Here is a 25,974-nt window from a genome sequence, read left to right on the forward strand (position 1 = left end):
CATTGTCTGATTCTTATCATAGCAAGCTAACAAAAAAAAGGGTATACAAAGGTTAGCCCCTCAAAAAATAAAAGTACTTATTGGCAGCCTATTTCATTGTCAGGTGTCACTATTAACAATTAATGACTGCCTTTGTCAATCTATCAAATCAACCTGCAATTTGTGTACTCCATTTTAGAATGTTCACTTGTAGTACACACTGGAACTGCCAACCACCAACTTTTCCACGAGTAAATACATGTGCCTGATGTATGAAGACAGACAAACTTCAGTGGTGGGAAGTTACAAGACTTCCATAAACACAAGACCAGTCAGACCCCCATGCTTCAAATTGCCTCAAATCAGTATGATAGATTTAAAATGGTACTTAACATTTTCAACATTGCAAACGACTATGTTTTTATGATATATATATATAATGACAATTTTTATTTTCATTATGAGGCATTCAAAATAACTTATTCTAGGGTAATCTTTCTGTAAGTTACTTTGTGCTGAAAGAGTTCAGTTCTTAAAAGATGCAGTAACAAAATGGTTTTGGAAAAGCTGGTCAAAACAGAGAAGGAACGACGGAAATATATACATTTTGATAACCTTAAGGCACCGGATCGACCATTACAGAAACCGTACTTACACAGAAGCAGTGGAATATCAATAGTACTTCAATCGGTAGAAAATATTAATCCTGCACCACCAGCAGCAAACAGTAACTGCTATTCATCTCGGCATCTTAAAATGAGCGCGAGGCCTACCTTTTTGGATGAGCTGAGATGTGCTTCGACTCTTCCGCGATGGCAGGCCAACGATCGCCACCACTCTGGCACTCAGGCTGGAGCGGCGCTTCTTCACTCCTGTCCCCACCGTCCCGATGGCCGTGTCCGACTGGCTGCCGTCGTTCCTCTCCAGGTTGTACATCTCCCCGCTCACGCTTGTGCTCTTCGTCATGTTCCTCCCCGAAGTCCGCATCTGTCTGCTGTACATTTTAGAAGTAAATGCACTGTTTGCATCAAAATAAACAGGGAATGAAAAAATAAAGACAAGACGTAATTTTATATTATAATTGGAATAAAAAGCCTGGTTCATTCCAAGCCATGCAGGCCACGGTTGTTGCCACTCTGTGGTTCACTGAGGTCAGCCCTGTGGGACAGCATGTGCTCAGGTTATATAGGTATGTTCAGTCACACACGCACTCCCCTGTGATTTGTCCCAAATGCAAGGGACAACTGACCAGTTTTGCTGTATATTCCTTTTCAATTATCTTGGTGAAAATACAAGCCTACCAAACTGTAAAAAAGTCACAGACATATCACTCAGCAAACCATGTGATTGTAAACATGCCATCAAACTGTCTTGGATAAACCTAATGCAGTATGTTGCACTATCAAAACTAATAATGATGGGGAACTGTAATTTTCACACCAGTTCATCATTTGAGAAAAAGAAGAAAAAAAACTTTTTCTGAACGAAAATGATTGATACAAATTTTATAATGAGGTGTGGTTGGTAATGTTGAATCCATCAACTCTTCTTTACTTTGTTTTCCTTAGCAGCCTTTCGAGATCCACTTAAGAAACAACTATGATGAAATAAGACGAAAATAGAAAGCATACAGATGATCTTGGTGCATTATGCCAGCATATTTATTGCTATTGGGCCAGTTTCTACTACACCTTAGAATTGGTACTAAGAATGTGCCTGATTAAATTGTACAAACTCAAACCAGTTCTCAAGTACTATACAATTTGTGTAAAGCAAACTTTTTATATCTCAAGGAGAGAGCTTTATTCAAGTTTCTTAGAAACTGTCTTTCGAACTGAAGCTTTGTATGAATTGTACTGTGAGACTTTGTTGTGCAATCAGTGGCAGACAATGCATGCTTATATAAGTAGCCAATTGAGCGCCACCCCCGGGAAGCTCCTGTCCTCGGTCGGCAGAGGAATATCCTGGACTCAAACTCGCGACGTCCAGGCTATAGAGCGCATGCTGCACTCCACGTGGAGCGCCTTTACTGGATGGGCCACTCGGGAGCCCATATAAGTAGACTTTGAGTTTGCAATTACAGTACTAATTAGTAAGCCTATCCTAGAGGATAAGAATTGTAATCACTGTGTCCTTTTATTACTGTGTTTTTAAGTACCACTCTTGTATCTACATACACAAAGTCTAGCAATGTCAATGTCTCAGCAACTAACTACATATCTTTTGCTGAACACTATATGGTATATCCATGACAACAACATCCAGAGAGGGATTTTATTTTTAAGTAGGATGATTAATATTTAAATTAACAAAGCAGACCTCTTTTCTTCAAAAACAGCGACTTTCTCAGTTTACAGTAGATGTGGAACGTGACAAATACATTTCTGGCTAATTATACACACCCGAGTCATAAGTACTGTCTGCTTGTAAAAAACAGGTTTCTCTTACTGTGGGTCATTAAGGACACTGAACAAACAAAATATAATTATTACATGATTCTAGGATACAATTACCAACATTTATAATATTAGGATATATTTTGGTAAATAAGACAAATGTGACAGATAAATGGTTATCACAATAATTAATTTCTATGTATTTTTTTCTGTGTTAACAGTATGGAAACTCATTACAGCCCAATATCAGCTAACCAGAAAGACTTTAATATGACAATTAGATCCACAAGACTTTCCTACTGATAGTCTCAGTTGGGTCATTAAGGGGGCGCTAAATCGTTTTTTTCCACCTGTGGCAATATGAATATAGATTAAGTTAGCTATTAAAAGTGAAATATTAGAATCTAAATGAAAATAAATCTATTTTTTCTTTGTTATGGATATGACTTGTTCATAGGGACAGATTCATTAAGGTCTAGACACTAAAACATAAAACTGTCATTAAGCTATAGAAAGAAACAGCCTTGATTCTGGAAGGAGCTGTGCAAATTCTATTATGTAGTTTCCTGGTAATTGTATTATTTCATTCTACAATGTGACTTTAGTCTTTGCTCCAATGGTACAGAAACTGCATACAGAGACTGGGATATATCTGGCCTATAGTCCTCTAATGTAATTGTAAACATTGTCCACTTCAGAGGAGCTGTCCTTCAGCACTGCTGGATCATTTATAGTATACTGTACCATTATTCATTAAACTTTAAACCACTACTGTAAACAGTATATGTTATTGCTTCTACAGTTAAGCAGCCTTCCAATTACTGTGCCCTTTTTTCATTATATTGAACTTGTCATATGATTAGCCATGAACATTTGTTCAAATATATTAGTCCAAAATCAAAAATCTACATTACATCACCTCTAGATGTGTGTAACGATGTATTTAATATTTAAGCTGACATTATTAGTAATTATATTATGACCAGGCTGTTAGATACACATTATAATAACATAAATAAAGGGTAAACAATACAAAGACAACATTCCTATTAACAGGTGAACACTTAGTGAAGCAGTGATGAAGCAGAGATATAAAGTCAGTGCACTTAATATTAAAGACAGACAAGACATTGACAGGCACAGAAACAGTGATGTGGAGTTGACATTACTGTGAATAAACAACACATCACATTAAAATTACACAATTACCAGGATATTCCTTTTTTAAGGCACATTAAACTATTCAAAAATGATCAGCTGTAAAAAAAAACAAAAAAACATTGAAAGCCAGGAGCGCTATTTAGTGAAATGAATCCAAAACAAAACTCACCTATCTGGTTTCTGTATCTAAATCATCCACTGCATTAAACATGTACCTTTAAGAGCAAGCCAAGATTAAGAGTGGATTGATGTGTCATTTGAGATTATTCAAGTAACAGATTCAGAGACGTGCATTCCCTAACAGATTTCTGCCTTGTCTGTATCCTCATGCTGCCTTCAATGTTGGCAAGACTGCAGCTTCTTCCAGTCACAGTGAGTGAGCATCTCCACAAAGGCTTGAGCTCCTAAAGCCTCTCACAGCACCACTGGCCTTTAGCTCAAGCTCTAACTGGTTAAATTGCATTTCCATACTACCACATGCAGAATTACGTTGTGGTTCTCAGCCCCCTATGATACTCTCTAACAACAAGGTGTCTCATGAATACTAATTCTGGAGCTCCCAACATATTTTACAGTTGTGCATGAGATACAGGGGTCTAAGCAATTGGTCTAAACAGCGGAGGATCGTATTACCACCAGCATTTAAATGATTAAAATACGAGGGATTTTTTTTCATAGTTTAAGCAGCACAGAATTAAAGAGACTAACATAAACTGTTTGATATTTGATTTTCATAACCTTGGGGCCTTTATTAATTATTTAAATAGTGGCAGTACTTAAACAATGTAATAAACCCACAAAAGATTCCAATTGATAAAATATACAGATGTAGTACAAGTTATAGTATGCAACTATTAATAGTTATAGTAAATTAATAGAAATTATCTTTTATGATTAAAGTGTTACAGCACATGCTACTATATATATATACAGTATACAGTATATATATATATATATATATATATATATATATATATATATATATATATATATATATATATATATATGTATTGTATGCATGCACTGTAATAAATTAATTAGTTCATAATGTAAACCATTAATTTACCTGCATCTGTCTTTTTCTTTCTCTTAAAGTAATCAAGCTTTGACGTCAAAACAAACATGCAACTGGCATTACAAACGCTACACAATCTCTTATGATGGTTCTTTGGTTTATGGATCAGTTTCTGCCTATCCTTCATACTTTCACCACGTGTGCCTCTGGTGGTGGTGCTGGTAGTATCTATTTTCCCAACTCTGTCCCAGAGGGATCCTGCGGCTACTTCCTCAATATCTGTACTGGAGGGCCTATTAGTGATCTGTTCCCTGGGTTTGGGCAATGGCTTGTGATCTGCTGCTACACCCTCTGGGCCTGACAGAATGTTAGATCCCACTGGCATAGCTATGGGCCTGCAGTCCTCCACACTCCCTGTATTTATACAGCTGTCACACAGACATGCTGTCACAAATGAATGATGAACTGTGACACAAAACAAAAGGGAAAAGGGGAAACAGATAAATGAAAAAAGACAAACTAAACCAAAACAACACACGCTTAAAAACAAAACAAAAAAAAACTGACATTTGAAATGAGAACAAACACAAACAAATTAAAAAATGTATTTTTAGTTGTGTTAGTGTGACTCATTCAGGGTTAATTGGAGCGTATCAATAGTCCCAATTGCAGTATATTATCCACACAGTGCCACCAATGGTAACATGTTGGATTTTACCTTGGAAAACCGTGCCTATGTGTGGTTTAATATGGTCTGCACAGCATGTAACTGGCACACTGCAGTGGATCCAGGGTTTTAAACAACAACAAAAACATGTTATTCAATATATACAAATAGATTATGAAGGAAAGTTACACTCACACTTCTTAATCTTTAATTTACAAATACAAAAAAAACAAATCCCTGCCTGAATAAAATGTGTTGGTGGCTGGCAGGGATAGGGTTGATTTCTGTCCATGCCAGATACATGTGTGTGGGTGTAATTAGGTGTAATTAGTTTATTTAAAAACAGTGTGTTTTGCAACCAGTAAACGGCTTAGCCATCCGGTTTTATACTTTAGGGTTATTTCTTTAAAAAGTTTAGTTAGCACTCCAGGTGGGAGTTTGGCTTTTGTTTGTTTTGTCTTGGTTTGTCTTTTATTTCTGTAATTAATAAAAACACCTGAATCTTGTGTCTGGGTCTTCTGCAAAAGGGCTATCGAACCTTTAAATAAAGTGCAATCTTTCACAATGCCAAACAACTAACGTTGAGAAATTTTAGTCAAAATGCTTGTCATTGAACTTCCTAACATTCTTTAAGCATATCTAATGTTTTTATTTGTATTTTGCCTAACTGGTTAGTATGGGATATACAAACAAGATGCAGTGAACCTTGATAAATACAGACGTGCTCAAATTTGTTGGTACCCCTCCACAAAAAACGAAGAATGCACAATTTTCTCTGAAATAACTTGAAACTGACCAAAGTAATTGTCATCCACCATTGTTTATTCCATATTCAATAGAAATCAGACTTTGCTTTTGATTTTTTATTCAACATAATATTGTAAATAATAAAACAAATGAAAATGGCATGGACAAAAATGATGGGACCGCTAACCTAATATTTTGTTGCACAACCTTTAGAGGCAATCACTGCAATCAAACGTTTTCTGTAGCTCTCAGTGAGACTTCTGCACCTGTTAACAGGTAGTTTGGCCCACTCTTCCTGAGCAAACTGCTCCAGCTGTCTCAGGTTTGATGGGTGCCTTCTCCAGACTGCAAGTTTCAGCTCTTTCCATAGATGTTCGATAGGATTCAGATAAGGACTCATAGAAGGCCACTTCAGAATAGTCCAATGTTTTCTTCTTATCCATTCTTGGGTGCTTTTAGCTGTGTGTTTTGGGTCATTATCCTGTTGGAGGACCCATGACCTGCGACTGAGACAGAGCTTTCTGACACTGCCCTGCACAGATTCAGGGCACCCTGTGCCAGGCGCAGCAAAGCAGCCCCAAAACATAACCGAGCCTCCTCCATGTTTCACTGTAGGTATGGTGTTCTTTTCTTTGAAAGCTTCATTTTTTCGTCTGTGAACATAGAGCTGATGTGACTTGCCAAAAAGCTCCAGTTTTGACTCATCTGTCCAAAGGACATTCTCCCAGAAGGATTGTGGCTTGTCAATATGCATTTTAGCAAATTCAAGTCTGGCTTTTTTATGTTTTTCTGTCAAAAGTGGAGTTCTCCTGGGTCTTCTTCCATGGAGCCCACTTTCGCTCAAAAAGCGACGGATTGTGCGATCAGAAACTGACGTACCTTCACCTTGGAGTTCAGCTTGTATCTCTTTGGCAGTTATCCTTGGTTCTTTTTCTACCATTCGCACTATCCTTCTGTTCAATCTGGGGTCGATTTTCCTCTTGCGGCCGCGCCCAGGGAGGTTGGCTACAGTTCCATGGACCTTAAACTTCTTAATAATATTTGCAACTGTTGTCACAGGAACATCAAGCTGCTTGGAGATGGTCTTGTAGCCTTTACCCTTACCATGCTTGTCTATTATTTTCTTTCTGATCTCCTCAGACAACTCTCTCCTTTGCTTTCTCTGGTCCATGTTCAGTGTGGTGCACACAATGATACCAAACAGCACAGTGACTACTTTTCTCCATTTAAATAGGCTGAATGACTGATTACAAGATTGGAGACATGTGTGATACTAATTAAAGAAACGAATTAGTTTGAAATATCACTATAATCCAATTATTTATTATCTTTTCTAAGGGGTACCAACAAATGTGTCCAGGCCATTTTAGAATATCTTTGTAGAATAAGCAATAATTCATCTCTTTTCACAGCTTCTTTGCTTTATTCTATGACATACCAAAGGCATGCAAGTATACATGATAGAATAGCTTTTAATTTCAGCACTTTTCAGGAGGAATGAAGCATTATTTCAATGAGCTGTAAGGGTACCAACAAATTTGAGCACGTCTGTATGTAATTTTCAGGTCACGCAACACAAAACACAAAGGTTTACTTTTAATCAAAATAAAAACAAACATTATAAAATGGTGTGCTTTGGTGTCAGAGACATGCATCCTTTACCTTGGTAGTTATTTCTGGAGAGATCTAGGGATCAGCTTCCAAGGCAACAGTGCACCCTCAAATCAAACTGCAGCCTTATTTTATTTATGAAGTGGCAATAAAAAGGCCCAAGATACCAAAGTTTCAGAAGTTGAGTGCTTAAGTGCAGAACATACTAAACAGCAGTGTAGAACATAAAATAATTTAATAAGTTGGGGCTGAGGTTTTGTTTCTTTTTTAAATGGAAAAATAAATAACATAATGTATTTGCAAGAAACAACTGCAGGAAGGAGCAGTTCAAGTCTGGATTTGTTTCTTGTTAGTTTACCTTACAAAAAAATGCTTTGAAATGTGATCCTTGACTTGGTGTGGAGGAGTATTGTGGTGGGGTGCCCCGCCCCGTGTGTATTTTGTGTTTTATGTTGTGTGTATGTGTTGGTGCACGGAGTGTGGGTTATGTAGCACAGGTGATTTAAAATGCATATTTGTATTTAGGCACGGGGATTGCACAATCACTTCACATGTGTGTGTGTGGAATAATGGGTGACAGGAAGGAAGTTAAAATCCTCCATGCAAAAACACATGGGAATGTGGCTGGAGCTGTAAATTGAATAAGTGATTAAATGATTAAGACTCCAGTCACAGGTGTATAAATAGGGTGATCACGGGTGATACGGAGTTGTGTGTTCAGAGGTGGAACGAGAGACGTGCGTCGTGAGACAAGAGTCAATATTAGAAAGCAATTGCTGCCCGTGCTGCTTTACACCAGCACAGTACTTGTTTGTTTCGTGTCTGTTTTGTATTTGTCTATTTATTTTGGCCAACGTGCCTTTTGTTTTGTATAAGTGTTTTGTTTAAACTTTTTATTCATTAACTAAACTGCGCAAGCAGTGCTTGCATTTACCCCAGTACTGACTGTCTGTCGATTCTCTTCCTGGCCTGATGTCACCCACCAAGGCAATCTTGTCACAAGTACATACATACAGAGGGGGGCCGAATCTACTTTTTGATACGGCGATCCTCAAAATGACACTTCTCTCGATTAGGTGATAATATATTCATTTGTAGCATCTGACTTTTGAACATGATGTTGCAGTGAATACATTTGCAAGGACAGAATATTTAAGTGCTTCAATACAACCGACACGTTTTTGAACAGACACACAGGGCTGTTTGCAGCATGTCAAAACAACTAGCTCCTGACATTTCTGAAGGAAGATAAATTAGTCTGCCTTGTAATCCCAACTAATTAATCATACATTATCACACAAGCCTTTAAACAAGAGTTTCTCAATACACTGGCAACGTGAATCCTGAACCACAAGTGAAATGCAACATCTCAATTAGAGCTAGAGACAACAATAGTAACATTGTGCATAATTTCATTTCATTATTTATTTCATAAATGAAAAAAAAAAATCCATTGCAGCAAAGCTTTGTTTAAATTTAGCTTTACAAGCATTTTCTAGGCAAACTATGTTGTATGAAGCAAGCCCCAACAATTCTGAAATAGCCCTGTTACTTCAGAGCACTCAGTTATTATCACCCGAACGGCAGTGGCAGTATTATTTGATGGGACTGTATAATGTATTAGATTATGTTACACAAAACCTAAATAGATGAAAGTGAAAAATAGTAAATAGAATACAGTATAAGTTACAACATTCTACTGATCTTGGTTTCTTTATTAACTATATTCAACTACTGTATGTCTTAATAGATCTATATCATATATCATTTGGTCACAGTATTCTTTAAATGTTTTGATCACTGCTGGTTTTTTTCAGTAATTTATTTTATGTACCACAATTTGTACAGTGTTAACAATGAACTCAAATCATAAAGCATTAGCATGCCGGTCAATTAATTGCAGTTTAATGTTTTCCTTTTTCTTTTAAATTCAGATCTCTAGCTTCAATGCGCACATGGTATAGTAGTTGACTGGCGTGTGTACATCAGATTTCTCCAAGTTGAGCATAACAAACCTAAAGAATGTGGTTCCACTTTCCAATTTGGAACGGCTACTCTATTTCATCCATCACAAAGCAATACAATTGGTTAATATACTGTTAGTCAGAGACAACCATCTGTGAGGCTTCAAACCAGTTATATCAAGCAACAGTCATGACTGTAATGATCTGTTAACACAGTTATTACTACCAATAAAATGTGTGTGGTTTTGTGGGGACAAACAAACCCAACTCTCAAACCCATGTCTCAGTTTTAGCCAGATTCCAAATGATGCCACTATTCATTTAATTACATTCCTCTACCCTTCCAGTGTGCTAATGCTCTGTTCTTTGTGAAAATGTTGCTCTGTCTTACCTTACTTTTGCACTACTATTTCTATGTATTGATAAAGTTTAAACGACATACTAGATATGTGCTTGTTTCTAATTGTTTCACAATCTCACCCTTTCATGTCTTATTCTAAATAAATATGATTTGAATAAATAAATCTGATAGCCGCAAGAAAATGTAATATGATTTCAAAATGTACTGTTTAAGAGATATACCAAGCGAAGTAAATCCACGTGTTTTGAGCACATGACTAAAATACATTTAACCAAGTTCAGCACAACATCATCTGAGATCTGCTACAATGTTTTTCACAAACCTGCCAGGACATATTAGAAATAATGAAGGGTGATCTGTGAATGTGTCCCACGAGACATTTCTGTACTGATGCCGACTACTGCTGAAGCTGTCAGATGAAAAAGGCTACCATTCCACCCACGTGTTACTATATTCAACAGGACTTCAGTGTTTAAGCCGTCCTGGCTAGCCACACTGCCTGCAGGGAAACACAGATGCCTCGTCACCATGCTGTCAAATCAAGTTAATTTCAGTACACTGCCTGACCACATTAATGACCCAGAAAATGCAGTACTATTAAAGGCTGGTTGAAATTAAAACGCATTATGTACCACCGATAATGACATAATCAAAGCACTGAGTAGTCAAAGCAAAGTCACAATCCTTCCATACTTCTGGGCTACATGATAATATACTTAGTTTCACAACCCCCAATTAGCACTTTCTAATGTTACACTAAGACAGTACGATGAGTGCTAATCAAGGTCAGTGAAACCATTTTTGCCTGAGCTGTATGATAAAATCTGTGGCTGTAGAAACACATTATTAAGCTAACAATGTCACATTTCCATGCACATCATGAAACCAGCCTGTAAAACTCAATCCCATCTGGTTCCAATATCAAACTGGGGCTGCGGGTGGTTCAATGTACAATACACAATATACAAGTGGACAAGTCAAACCACTTCCATTCAAGATATGAAAGGGTTATGTCAATCCCAGTGGCACATACAGTTGTTATTATTACTTGTTTATTTAGCAGACACCTGTATCTGTAGAGTGTGTGAACTGTGCATCAGCTGCAGAGTCACTTACAACAACGTCTCACCCGAAAAACGGAGCACAAGGAGGTTAAGTGACTTGCTCAGGGTCACACAATGAGTCAGTGGCTGAGCCGGGATTTGAACCGGGGACCTCCTGGTTACAAGCCCTTTTCTTTAACCACCGGACCACACAGCCTCCTAATTACACCGTTTCTTATAAATGCCTTGTTATGTTCCTATAACACTGTATCGCGGTCGTTGGTTACTATTATTCAAATTAATAATAACAGCCTTTATAATAAATTCATAGGTACAGCATTGATAGTTTACATCGGATTCTAACATGTCACTTTCCATTCTTAAGAATTGGCTAGGAGTCCTGCTTTTGATCGGACGCATGACAAACTGGACAGTATGTTGTATTTGTATATTTGAAAACTGCAGGGTTATAAACGATGATTCACAATATTGCAGTAACAGCCATTAGAGATAGAAAACGAATCCTAAATAATGAATACATGTCAAATTGCAATGGGACTTTGCAGGTGGGAGCAGCGCAGGTTGGTGGTTCAGTCAGGCAGCGCTATAGGGAGGAAGACTCTGGGGTGAGGCAACAGGACATGACCGGCTGACTGGACATCACAGCTGACCTTTACCTCAAGTCACCACGACCGAATGCCGCCTCCTCCCCAGATCTTCTGCACAACGCCTCTTTACCGAGTTTTCGGGCTTTTCCTCTACTTTCTCATTTTACTCCCATGATACCCTCCTCTCTTTTTTCTTTTTAATGATTTTGACCTTTTCACAGCACGGAATATGCAGGCATGCAATTTTAAATAAATAAAAAATAAATAAATAAAACAATCCACAAAAATAATATATAACGGAATAAAGGCATTTCATCACTACTGTCACCAGTAACTGCTTGAATCATCTCAAGATAGAAGTTCATTATCCTTGGAAATATTATTGAATAGCTACTTAAAAGTTGTTACTAATAATCAGATTTACATTTACAGCAGAAAAGCAAAAAAAAGTAAAAAACAAAGCAAAACCAAAATGTCAAGTCATTTCAAGAATAATAATAATAATAATCATAATAATAATAATAATAATAATAATAATAATAATAATAATTAAAAACCTAAAAGTTTTTTTTTTCTCTGTTAACAATATCTACAATACATTATTATATTGTTCACAGAAAAAAGTTGTATAATTAGTTACCAGAATTCCTATGCATATTCAAAGATAAAACTCAGACATGCTTTACTATAAAAACTGTTGTAACTAACTTGCATTTGCATGGATTTTAAGGCAGCTCTCTGGCAGGACTTACCTGACTCTGCCTCGGGGACGCTCGGATTGCACTGACATGTAGCTTGTGCTACTGAGGCGAGAGGCACTGCTGGTACGAGAAATGGCTGACACATCGCTGATATCACTGTCCGAGGATCTAGTGGACACATTGTCACAACTTCTGCGCTGTTCTTTATATAACTGATGGAGAGGGGGAAATAAAATATTTAAAAAATCATAAATATTGGTCTATGTTTGTATAGTAGGGAGAGTTAACCATTCTATTGCTCAGTATCACACAATGAAATAGAAAACGTCATGCAGGTAAGACCAGTTCTAGAAGGTGGCCGTTTTCAGGTGGTCTTCTAAATGTATGAAAATGACTGAATCTGTGCCAGCTATTGTCATTTTCAAAATATAATCTGCACCCATTTCTGTGTGCTATTAATTACGGGTTGCATGTTATATACAGGGTATGTAGTATACTCCATTTATAATATCGTATACACTATGATATGGTGTTTCTTGATAAAGAACTATATATAACAGGTTCATGGTGTCTAAGAGATGTAACACAATGCAATTCAGACATACACACATTATGTGCACACTATGCACAACATATTACCTATAATCTGAAAATTGCAATGGTAAACAAAAAAAAGGTTTTAATTTCTCTGTGATACTGCTTCTACTACGACTACTACTACTAGACCATCTGGTGAATCTGCTCCTGGTTCTTGCTAGACTGGCCATCTACAAGACCAGGAAGCATAAGATCACCAGGGAGGGTCTCTTTGACTGCGGAGCCATGTTCAGGGCCCTGGTCCGGTCCAGGGTTAATTTAGAGCACACCCACGCGGAGTCCGCTGGCGACATGACAGCTTTTGTCGAGCAGTGGGCTCTAGGAGGCATGCTCTGTACCACCCCCACCCTTTTCTCTGACTATTTAATTTGCAGTCTTTTTGACCAGTTTTTCTTTTAATTAGTTAATAGCCAGTCTTTGTTAGCACCCCCTTTTGCTTTGGGGGTGCTAAACCGAATTTTTTTACTACTGAGTAGCTGATGTGGTCCTCCTATTGGCCATTAAATAGGACTACTACAACTACTACTAAGAATAATAATACTTGTAATAATAATAACTTGCAAAACACATATCATTCAACATTCAGGGAAATTATAACTTTTTTCAAAGGATTTGCAGTAGAGCAACACATTAGCAGTTAGCAAACTTAAAACATTTCTCTCAAGCTAAAAAGACAATGAAATGTTGCCCACATGTGATTTCGAACAATCCGAAACATGGGGTACTTCAGGGTGCAAGGGCACAGTGACCAGTTTGGAGATGTATCATTAGTATTGTTTGTGCTCACCTCCCGCTTGGTCTTCACTTCTCTCTCTTGCTCTTGACTCGAGCTGGACATCGTGGCTGATGCGTAGGAATGTACTTTCATTTTCACCTGTCGTGCTCGCTCTTCTACTGCTAGTGCTGAAACAGTGGAGAAGACTAGCATCAAATAAACAGCTTACTGCAATTTACCACGATAAAATCAGTTACAGCGTGCATGCCCAAAAGCATGGTAAAGCAAGCAAAATACATGACAAAGAACATCCGACAAATACCATAATGTACATCCAATAAAGGCTTGGAAACAGAACGAATGAGACTGGGTAGAAAAGGAATGCAGAAATATCACATTTTAATTTAAGACCCTGATTCATTACAGCAATGCTTTGTATTTGAAGAGGTATACATTGAAGAGTAAAGATTTGAAAGTGCTTTAAAACATTCTGTAGGAGTGCAATGGAACACAAGATTAAACTCCAAATCCTCTCTAGTTCAGAAAAGGTTATTTAAACATACTTGAAATGAAGTTAATGTTTTGTGTATTGTAAAAAAAAGAAAATGATGAAGCAGCAGAGTGAAAGCATTGTCAACCTGTGGTTCATTTGAAACATTTGAAAAATCTTTTTTATATTTTATGGGGAATGAATTGACACATTAAGCCGTGAGTCATCTTCCCCTTGTAGAAACACCATAAATTAGACCCACTGCAGCTAATCCAATTGCTGGGGGAAACATGAGTTATATGCCCTGTTTTTTCAAGACATTCAAAACATTAACCCCATGTTAACAAATGTATTTGTTACAGACTCTACACAGTAGTGCTTGCTATCCCGTTAAGCGTTTAGCCGCCTTTTGATCAGCAATGGAAACTTGACTGCAGAAAACTTGCGTGCAGATTATTAACCATTTAAACAAGAGGATCATTATTAGCGTGGCTAGCGGCATTGTTAAGTATACTGTAGTCATTCGCACGTGAACCTCTATATAGAGTTGCTTGACCAGATTAGCACTTAGCTGCCAAGACCCAACGCTCATTTACACAGCTGCCCCTTTATCTGTAAAGTACAATGAGAAAGGTCATGATAAAATGGAACGTAACACTAGCAAACTGAACGATAGTAGCAGGACAGACTCCAACTCCTCATGTAAACCTTGCCAGTGTGCATACCTTGCTCTACAGAGCTGCTCTTTACAGGGACCTGGGGGAGTTGCCTTCCTCTGCGTCCTGACGAGGGAGCTCCTGTAGGGGGCGACTGAGACAAGCTGCCTTGTTGATGTGCTCTATTTGTGGGTAACAAAACACAACGAGGACGTTAAGCATGTGCCATCAACTTATTCAATCATAAAGGAAATAATACCTTATGAATCATGACTAGTGCAATTCATACCCCTGCCAAGTAGATGACAATTTACAGGTGGTAAAAACGTGGAATAAGTATTTCACCGTGATCTACATTCCGAATATATAGGATAAGTTCTCGATCAAATGTAGGCAAGTGATTCTTAAGATTACACAGCCTACCAGGTGACAAGTCGTTTGAAAAGGAGGTCACGTAGATTATGACTCCCCTTCAAGTGCTATGGAATAACTGGGGTTATTGCTCTCCGCAAAGCTTCATTAAATAAATAAATAAATAAATAAATAAACAAATAAACATTGTTCCATTGTTTCACTTACCTTTTAAAATGCAGGCATTTGTTTCGCTGTTTGTTTTCACTATCAGTGACTTTTTCAATATTTTGTGAAATCATTTTTCTGATGTGGAAAATAGTGGCTATATCCAGTGCTATGTGTGTGTGTGTGCATATACATATACACATACACACACACGCATACACAGTGTTGTGACGGGGTGCCCACCCCTTGTGTATATTTTATGTATGATTACTGTTTTCATTTGTCTCAAAGTGTAGCGAGCATGGATAGGGTAAATTCCCCATCCCAATAAAACCCGTGGAGCCTTAATGAGGTCATTTATGAATGGGTAATTAAGGCTGAAACAGATATGCAACACTGTTTATTGTTTGTTTTGTTTTGGCCACTGTGTCCATTGCTTTGTGTGGTTTTGTTTAAACTCTTTATTTTTGTTATTTATTAACTATGAGCATAGCAGCACCGTTTTGGCCCGTACAACCTGTGTTTTATGTTTCATTTCCTGGTCTGATGCCACACAAAGCCATCATTTCACAAGTCTCTCTCTCTCTCTCTCTCTCTCTCTCTCTCTCTCTCTCTCTCTCTCTCTCTCTCTCTCTCTCTCTCTCTCATTAAATTGAAGAAAAAAAATCTATGAAAAAGTCATCCCCATGAAAAACTATATCCTTGAACAACAAAACCCAGGCAGACCTTAAACTTACCACCAGCAAAACACATTGACAAAGCTTTTTCCTTAAATCCTTTTAATGATAAATGCTGATCATCATTAGCATTAAAGGAGCGGTGATGGGAAAACTGAACACTGCGGTAAAGGGACTATACATACAATACTACTGTACTAGATTAATAGAAAAGTGTCTATGGTACACTCCACACTCAGTGAGGCACAACACCAAACAAGGGAGGAAGGACAGGAGTTCTACATGAAATACCACCTATCCAGCAGGGGGAGCTGGAGCAGACCCTCCAGGGACCGTCAGATAGACAGAGTGTAAATGCCTGACATTTGGGAGCGAGTGTGGTTTCTCTGTGTAACGGTAGGCTGATCAGCCGTCCTCAGGCTTGGAGGAAGCACTCTTCTAATTGGAGTTGGCAGCGCTCTAGGTACAGGTTCAAAAAAGATCAGCAGTCACATCTTTTCATTAAAAAAAAAAACTATAGCCTTTGAAGTCTTTGCACAGAACTTCAATCACATTGTAGATAGGTAGTTTGAGGTTAAACAAAAGAACAAATGTCACCTAATAAAATCTAATAATATTTCCATTTCATTTTGAATTCTGCTGACTAAGAAACTCTGCTCTTTGAGCAGATAAATTTACAAAAAAATATGACTGTATTCCAAGGACAAACCTTCTATTGGGAGTTACTGTTTAAAGCAATAGTGCCCGTCAATGATGGCTCTACCGTGTGATAGTTGACCGTGATGGGAGTTATGCGTCCTGAGCCGAAGGCGAGGGCGCTAACGAAAGTCAAGGTCAACTATCACATGGTAGAGCCATCATCGAGAGGGCACTATCTCTATTAGAATTTATTTTACCATTGTTTTCTTTTAAAAAACACCTTAAAACCTAGATTTACACTGAACTTGTACTGATTCGTTGGGTACCTTTCCACTGAGTAAAGACGCTCTAAGAAAATAGTCCCGAACATTTTTTAAAAAGTGAAGGACACTGCTGCTGTACCCTTGAGCAAGGTACTTTACCTAGATTGCTCCAGTAAAAAGAGAAAAACAATGCATTTTCAATTAGTAAATCGATTTTTATTTTTTATTAAAATGTTAGGGTTTTAAACCCCTATTTATAATCTGGACATTGCCTTTGAAATGAACTGCAATTACTGAACAGCCTGTGTACTATGGAGTCATTTGAGCTGACAGGGAGTGGATTGGCTGGCGCGGTAGTGACAGGAACAGGATTCACTGCTTGATTGGTTGGTTTTGAGTCTTGTTTGGTAGGATCCAGTTGAGGATAGTATTGTAGACCAATTGTGTTTTTGCTGAACATTTGCTGTCCAATAGCTGTGAATTGAGCTTTCATTACGGTGTCCTGTTACATGAAAGACATGATTTCTCTTGTCTCCAGTCCAGCGTCAGTTTCAAATTCAGTATCAAAATACTTTTCGGCGTACCAATTCCTAAAAACAGATACTGACCATTTGGTTTGTGTCTTATTCTTAGTCCATTTTTTTGCAGTTCTAGGGTTTCAAGCTGATTGATAACTGCATAGATTTGAATTTAAATGAGGATTAAATCTAACATGATAGTCTGCATATTTATCATGTACCAGATCAAATGATTGATAGTAACAGTGTTTTTAAATACATATATGTTTGAGTTAATGTTTGACTTTTTTTTTTAATGAAAAACTGTCTTGACCATTTATAAAATATTCCATGCCAACAGCTTTTTCAATCTCTGCTGTGCAAAACATAAGAATGCCATTTTCAAGTACAATATCTTACAGTTCTACTCCTTTTGTCAATGCCATTTCAATAGGCACACAGCAATATTATCTTTGCTACCTCTTAAGAGATGATCTACACCCCAGGTGGAGGTGGAACCACAAACTATCTACTGGTATCTACTACACAAGTGCAAGGTTGACTACATTGTGTTTTGCAAGTGGGTCATTCCAGACCACAGTGGGTGCTTGCTGTCTTATAACAGAACAGACATTCATCTACAAACTGGGGGAAAAGCATCTGGATGACCGATAGGTTGCATTTCCTGATAGCCCCAAACAATAAGGTGGCCCTTAATTTGTTCTGCACCCTTTAGCATTTGGTAGGACGTGGTAGGTTAATGCACATACTGCCATGGAAAGTTCAAGTTAAACCGTGTGATCTTTTTACTGGTCACAGCATTGCATTCTAATATACTGTAATGGAGGCTAAATACTTCCAAAGAGCAAAATCTTAATATAAATAAATCTGTGAAAGGCAGCCGGCAGCAAAATACTGCAAGCAGGCATAATACAACACAATGAAAATACTGATTTAACGTATCTAAACGGCTGATTTCACAGTTCTCTATTACACTCCACATTAGCCCAAATCTTGGACTATCTAATGTCACCTTAGCAACAGTAGTCAACGGTTGGTGCTAATTAGAGTTTGTGAAATCAATTGTAAGAAACTTTTTTTTCAAGAAAAACTAAAACAAACATAAATCTCTAAATCACACCTCTTATAAAAATTATAAACAGAACAAATGTATTCGGTTTAGCTTTTATATTTCAGAAGTTTGTTAGCTTATGAAGCCATAATTAAAGATTGAAGATAAAACTTAAAAATAACTAAACAGACGCATGTTCTTACAAAGTGCTGTCAGGATCACACAAACCCTTTTTAATGCTTCCTGCATGTACACTTTTTATCCTACAGCACAATTAGCAGCACTACCACAGGGGCTGCAGGTTATTCTGATGAAGTGTTTCTACACGTTACCAAGTCGAAGGAAGTTATTCATGTTTCTTGGTCATCAGATGATTAAAAAAGAATCACGTGGAGTTGGTGAGCAATGGCTTGCTTATGTACATGTCTGGTAAAGGTGCAAATGATCCTAACTGTAGTCAGGTGAGACAAATAACATAACAAGCATACATCCAGTCTACTCTGTCATTAACATCTCGTCAATCTAGTCAACAGCAGAAGAAAATGACAGTGGTGACTTTTTAAAACACATAAGGGATTCATGCCAGCGCTGTGTTGCTATCATCCAGCACTGGGTACCGCATGGCCATGCACCGCTTCACTTGCATGTATGATGCCTGGATTTTCTGTCTCGCCTTCCTGGGCAATTTTGCTCTGGCAGGCTGAGGCAAATGCAGCAAACAAAAACTGATTTCAGTACACAGTTAACAAGAAGCACTGGCAGTTCAGCACATTTACCACTCTAATCTGAGCTTTGTATAAAAGGTGTTTTTTATATCCAGAAATGTTGCACAATAATCATGGGTAGAAAAAATAACTTTTTAAGAAGTAGGAGTCACATATTCAGGTTAACGCATAGCCCTGTCCTAAATACCAGAAATACATTGTTGGTGGGAATTGGAAATCACATACAGTTTTCTTACTGTGTAGTTCACTGGTAAAAAAAAAAAATACAGTAATTACTATCAGCACAGTGAGTAAATGAACTTTCAAAAGTTCCAATCCCACACTGTTTTAAAAACACACTGTTACTACATTTCACAGAGCGTTCCTATCTTGGGGATATACTGTAAACTGTAAAGGCCTGGTTTCTCTTTAGAAAAAAAAAAAAACCCTGCTTCTTCTCCCAGTATATCCTAGATGTTATTATATGTGGAATATAGGCATAACTCATAGGCGCCAATTTTTGTTTCTGTCAGTGGATGCTTTGAAATGAGCCGCGGAGGGGGCTGGCTTATGGAATTGGGGATTACAGCCTCTGATTAAATAACTATGAATTACTGCAATAATGAATGTACTCACGTACACACATGGTCTTCAATAATGCTTGACTTTAACGTTTTACTTTATAACAGCTACAATAGTTCTAGTTGTGAAGCATCCACACTACAGTTTGATGGAACTGTATCGGTATGGACTGAGAAATGTATTTGCACTATGCTGTACCTTTTAAATTTTAGCTATTTTTAAAACTTTGATTTTAGGGCAACGTTTTTTACATGACAGATCATTAATCACCATTATCGCATAAAACAAAAACTGTTGCCCTGAGCATCCACTTATTTTTCCCCCATGGGTGCTTGAACCCCGCAGCCCCCATGTAGTCGGCGCCTATGGCACAGCTAGTTGAAACCTTTAGGAAGGAGTTGACCTGATCCATCTATATCCGGCTGGGATAAGCCACAACTGGATTTAACAATATCAGAAATCCACCTGGAATGCCTCAGCCACTGATTTTTATGGGCGATCCCAGGATTACGAAGTACAGGTGGCCCCCAGGATTACAAAGTACAGGTGGCCCCCAGGATTACGAAGTACAGGTGGCCCCCAGGATTACGAAGTACAGGTGGCCGACACAATAAAGTTTTTGTTTTATTATCACTACTTCTGATCTTATGATTGAGTGTTTAAAATGTTATGAGTGAAGTCTAGAGGACAATGAAAGGATTACATGGACATAATACCTCAATGAGGTAGCAAGAGATTCAGGGCCTCATTTACTAAAGGGTACTAAACTTAGAATTAGCTTGCACGCAAAGCAGTGAGCCTAACGTGCATGATAATCTAAATTTACTGCCCCATTTACAAAAAGAGAATGCATTAACTTATGTGCACACTATTTGACTCATTTACATGCCATAGCGCGCACTAATTTTTTTGTGAGCTATAATTTAATGCGCATGATAATGTCCGTAACTACGATCACCTTCATATAAAAAGTCCCAGAAGTCCAGACGTGTCTTTTGGTCAGTAGCTTGTTATGAAAGGTGGAGGTGGCTTACATTGACCGAAAATGTGCGATCAACAGGCACAGCACTCAGCAGGGGACAGGCAGAGGCAATGTAAAGTGAAACTGCACTGCTTACCTTTTAATTTTAACATGCATTCCTTGTCTGATGTAAAGGAAAAAAAAGCCTTTTTCCTTTCTCCTTTTAAGCATATACAATAAAAGTCATGTTGTGCAATGGCATATCTTTCTTTTTATTCTTCTTACTCGACAAATATTGATTGATGAGACACAGCCTCAAATCCCTTCTGGATCGGGGTGACAGTGCTATGTGAGTACAATCAATAGCACCCATCACATTGGAGAAGCCAGCAACCTGGTAGAAGCCCACTTTCACATCCTGTACACCTTTGTGTGGGAAAGTTAATATAATTCCCTGTGAGCTTTAGCAGGGCATGCAGTTGTATTATACACATGAGTAGCTACAGCTTTTGGCAGGGAGCCTGTGAATCCAACTTAAGATAGGCTGGGAGAAATCCTAGTGCACTGGACAAATGTGACACTGTTCTGATTTTACTTAGTAAAAAGACTGAAGGGACACAAACCTAAAAGAAAATAATGATATGCAAACACACACATCGGAAATGCAACGGAACCCTGGAAGTCTCGCTTGCTCCTGTGACAGACACGTAAAAAATATCTTTATAATTAATTGTAACTGGCAGAATAAATAACACATATTATTGCTATATGTGCAATCCTCTCTGTATAATCCTGTATAAAAAGGAAAATAAGAAATCGATAATTACTTGTTAATTTTATACACTATAGCTGTTACTTATTTTTTTGTAACTTGCAGGTTATTAAATAGGTTGCAGTTAAAGCTGAATGACAGAGTTTAAATAAATAGTTACGACTCTAAAGCAGGGATGTCAAACATACGGCCTGCAGGGCAATTTTTGGCAGCCCGCCCATTAGCTTCTAAAATTGCATTGATGTACTGTATTGTTTTGGAATTCTTCTTTAAAACAACCCGCCTCTTTAATATAACATGTGTATTCAACATGTGCAGTCTGCATTGTATGAGTGACATTACCATTAAGCCAATCACAGCTCACAGAGGTAGTAAAATGCCAATCAAATGACACACAGGATCTGTTTCCTCATTGACGGCAAGGCAAAATGTCTAATTTGCAGTGAAACGGTTGCAGTTATGAAAGATTATAACATACAATGTCACTATGACGCTGCACAAAGCAACGTATTTTGATTTTACTGGACATGAAAGAAGCTATGGAGTCTCAACGAAAGGTTCTGAAAATTAGAAGAAAAAATGAAAGTGCTATGGATGCCATGAACAACACAACCACAGGAAAGGACTTTTTTAACTTCAAGAAGCCATGGAAACTGCAGAATTACCATGGAAGAAAGTAACTAGGATTACAACAGAGGGTGCACCATATATGACTGGGCAAAAGAGAGGGCTGGCTAGCAGAGTGCTGGGAAAAATTTAAGAAAGAAATACATTCTACATCAACAGGCATTATGTGGAAAAGCTGCAGAATTAGAACACGTAATGAGCATTGTTATCAAGTGTGCAAGAAAAGAAGTGCCAAGTGTCTGGACAGAAGCCATAAAAGGTACATTTCATAGCGGTACTGTATACTAAATCACATTTTCACAGCTTGTCAGTATCTTTTTTTTCAGTGCTGTTAAAAACTTTATTTTATATTTTGGAATATGAGTTAAATATTGAGACTTATATGAGACTTTTTTTTTTTACTGCTTGAGATTTCCGTTGAATGTAAAATACTCTTCTATTTCCCATTACATTACATTTGTGATATTGAGTTTTTTGTCAGTGTTCTAGGAAAGCTGCTTCTAGTTATATCTGCTTATTTACGTACTACAAAATATATTAAAGGCAGTGGTTCTCAAACTTTTTTGTTCGCGGACCACCTGAATTTTTATTTGATCTCGGCGGACGGACCACACAATAAACAGCATAGCTGACTGAAAAATAAGCACATAAAAAAATCATTATAATACCAAGAATAACCGTAGACTTACCTTTCTTTGTTTTAATGTGATGGGCGGGCATGTTTCTGTGAGCAAAGTTAATTTAAAATTGGAGTTTTAAAGAACGGTTCTAGTTTACTTTTCATTAACACGAAATTGATTTATGTGAACAGAAATTGATTTGTGTGAATGAATAATCTGTGAAGTTACAATACATCCATGAGGTAGTACCACATTCAGAGCTACGAATCTCCAGCTAGTATAATCTTTATTTATAAAACGGAATGTTTGGATGCTGCACGCTGATTGGCTGTTGAAGATTTTTTATCCTGCAGTTAAATGGTACAATGAACAGCGGATTTTTGCCGAAGCACAGTTCAATTGTTGTGAGAGGTCTTTTAAAGTTTTTAAGAATGAGTGACATTCCTTTCGTCACATTTGATTTTTTCAGAGAATTGTAGAATTACAAGAAGCAAAACCAAGAGACACAAAGATTTAACAAGTCAACAACTTAATAAAATCAAATAAAACAAAAATGATTGGGCAGCTGTTTTTATTGATTTGATTAAACCAATAAATGGTAATCGACTTATAAACAGTTTGTTTTGAAACTGTAAACGGTCTATTACGATAATTCTATGCTTCATTGCGCAATTCGGCTTGTCAAGACTACTCCGTTTTGTTACGTTAGCCTCCATGCTGGTCTCAATCGCTCTGTAAACAGTGCTGACATAAACCGCAGAAAAAGAGATTTAAATAGCGCGCCTATCAGTGGTTAAAGTCTGGTTTACAAACAAACTAATTATCGCTCACTTTAAGGTGTACACTACAATTAATAAATACGGTGTGAATGAAGCTCATCTCATTATTCAGAGCAGGGTGCCTCATTTACATGCATAATCATGCATTACCATATACATCACATATTCATTCAACAAAATTAGTATGCACCATAATATGCCCACTATTTCGTGCAATAATGAGTAAAATTGCAGTAGTAAATACGGCAATCATGAACGTGCACACTCATTTCAATTATCGCACGCCATAAAGTTTAGCGCCCTTTTAAACGAGGCCCAATGTTTCTTCTTGTACTGCAAATACCCTTTTATACGGTTGTTATACAAACCACAACCTCATACGAGTAATGTATAGACAATCCAGAAATGTGTATGAAAAAATGTATGAGCAATTCAGAAAAAATGCACTCTAGAACTTAAGAATGGAAAAACACATGCAGTGATTGGCATCTGCCCTACCTTTCATTTTCAGAGGCAGTGTCTTTTCTACCATGTTTGTGGCTACTAGATCTGTCCAGCATTCTTGACTGCCTGTAACGTTTGAAAGTAAAAAGAAAAATAAAAGTATGAAGAATGACAAAATGATGAAATGGCAAAATAATTATGCAAAATGAATGAATACATTAAATGTCAGGCGCAATTCAATTAACTTTTTAGCTGGATAAAAACTTTTGTGGAAACAACCACCATTGAAAATAAGGGCATCCGAAAATAATAGCAGCAGCAGCAGCAACAATCAACGCATCATTACTGACAATGCGTTGATTAAATGTCATTGAATATTGCCATTTTTGTTTCCGTTTTGAAAACTGAGAACCTTTTTCACAGGTTTTTTAATGTAAAATATATGAAAAACAATATTCATTTACAGCATACTTAGCTCAGACATTTCTCTCTATATAATCCAAATTTGCCAATGTGGGATTGTGTGTGTGTATATATCCACTATATACACTAAGAAACGAACAAAAAAAAAAAAAAAAAAAATCAGCTGGTTTCTTTAAATGTTTTGTTGCTTTATTTATAATAGCTTGGTGCCTACTGTATTACAAATTGAACCAGACATCTGAACTCTTGCCCTGCTGGGAGATCATGCTGTGATGCTTCTCTAAAGTGAGTTGTGCTCTGTGGTAAAAACTGAAGACCTACAGTATAATATAGCAAGGCAGGAGGAAGACAATTATAACACATTAAAATAATGCTCTCAAGAATGTCTATTGATATGTAGAAATTCTTTAGGGAGTCACAGATAGGATGAGCTCACACTGTACACTTTACAGTCAGTCACTGTCTTCAAGATTTGTTTTACACATCAAACAAAGAGCTTTGTTAGAGGTGCTTTGGCCTTTAGAGGCTCGCTCCTTGCTTGCACAGGTCAGTGGATCATTGTATTTATTTGTTTTGTTTTTCACTGTTTCTTTGAATTCTAGGAGAATCATACAATCATTTCTTGCACAGGTTACTGGGCGCTCCCTTCCAATCGCTGTGTCTCCTTTGAATCAAACATTATTTAAGTTAGACTACAGGTGGAACTTCCAGCCATCAGGTGGCACTGTGCGAGATGTAAAAATGTCATTTAAAATGCAATGATAAAGAGAAAGTGATTTTAGACACAGTTCAAATGTTTTGCAAATTCCTAGTATCAAGCCTGTATTTTTAAAGGCACAGATTTACAAACATAAGTCAAATAGATTTTAGGGATACTGTAAGGAAACGTAACATTAATTAAAGGATATCTTGTTTAAAAAATAACAAAAACTGTAATTCAGGGGTCAACAACCTAAATGTTTAAGAACTAGCCAGAATTTTCTTACAATAAAAGACGTTTCCTCATTATCCTATGTGAACATGATATTAGTAAATATAGAACACCCCCAAACTGCAGTATTATAGTATTTATATACAGCAACAGCATAGACCAGCATACAGCTGTTAATGTTACAATGCAAAAGTATTATTTCAGAATTTGCCCTGATAATAAAACCTAGTAAATCTGTCCAACTGCGTTCAGTCTTTATGTTACATTTACAGTTAGAGCCAGTAAAACTTAGAGCCAGCTCCTTTGTAGATAGTAGACGGATATAAAGGTACCTCTGGGCTGCTCTTGGTCTAGCACTGAGGTGATTAACAGTCTCCTGTTTTGGAACAACAGGGTCCGTTGTCCAGCTTCTTCGAAAAAAGTGGAAACGGAAGTGAATGGGGAAAGGATGGAAAAAAACAAACAAAAAACAACACAATGATGGTTACACACAGTGACGATGGGAATGTATATCAATAGCTGCAGGTTTACAGTCCTGTACCCAGATACATTTCAGCTAGAACCTGTACTGTATTCAGGAACTGAGTTGCAATGTTGTATTCAAAACACTAGATGGTGCTGCCCTGCAACGTTTTTTTGATGCTTTCTCCAGCCGCAACAGCAACATCTGCAAAAGCTGTCATACATTGCTGCAATGTACCGGAATACAGAGAGCATGCAGATGTTAAGGACAAGCTATTGCCAAAAAGGACT

General features: G+C 37.4%; 1 protein-coding gene across 40 annotated transcripts in view; it reads right to left on the bottom strand.

Moving 5' to 3' along the window:
• Window positions 1-25,974, bottom strand: part of LOC117411104 (regulating synaptic membrane exocytosis protein 1-like) — a 130,783-nt gene that overhangs the window by 15,053 nt on the left and 89,756 nt on the right. For 11 of the 40 annotated variants that reach the window (XM_059024965.1, XM_059024966.1, XM_059024970.1 and 8 more), the window contains 6 exons: window positions 25,554-25,628; window positions 23,922-23,993; window positions 14,781-14,893; window positions 13,638-13,753; window positions 12,305-12,465; window positions 753-997 (listed from right to left, as the gene is read on the bottom strand). In XM_059024965.1, the coding sequence (XP_058880948.1) occupies window positions 753-997; window positions 12,305-12,465; window positions 13,638-13,753; window positions 14,781-14,893; window positions 23,922-23,993; window positions 25,554-25,628 (782 nt within the window). Of the gene's footprint in view, window positions 1-752; window positions 998-3,705; window positions 4,328-12,304; window positions 12,466-13,637; window positions 13,754-14,780; window positions 14,894-23,921; window positions 23,994-25,553; window positions 25,629-25,974 lie in introns of those variants that run through there. The other 29 variants (XM_059024993.1, XM_059024990.1, XM_059024983.1 and 26 more) reach the window with 7 other exon arrangements.

Source organism: Acipenser ruthenus, chromosome 6, assembly GCF_902713425.1.
Source record: "Acipenser ruthenus chromosome 6, fAciRut3.2 maternal haplotype, whole genome shotgun sequence".
NCBI lineage: Eukaryota > Metazoa > Chordata > Actinopteri > Acipenseriformes > Acipenseridae > Acipenser > Acipenser ruthenus.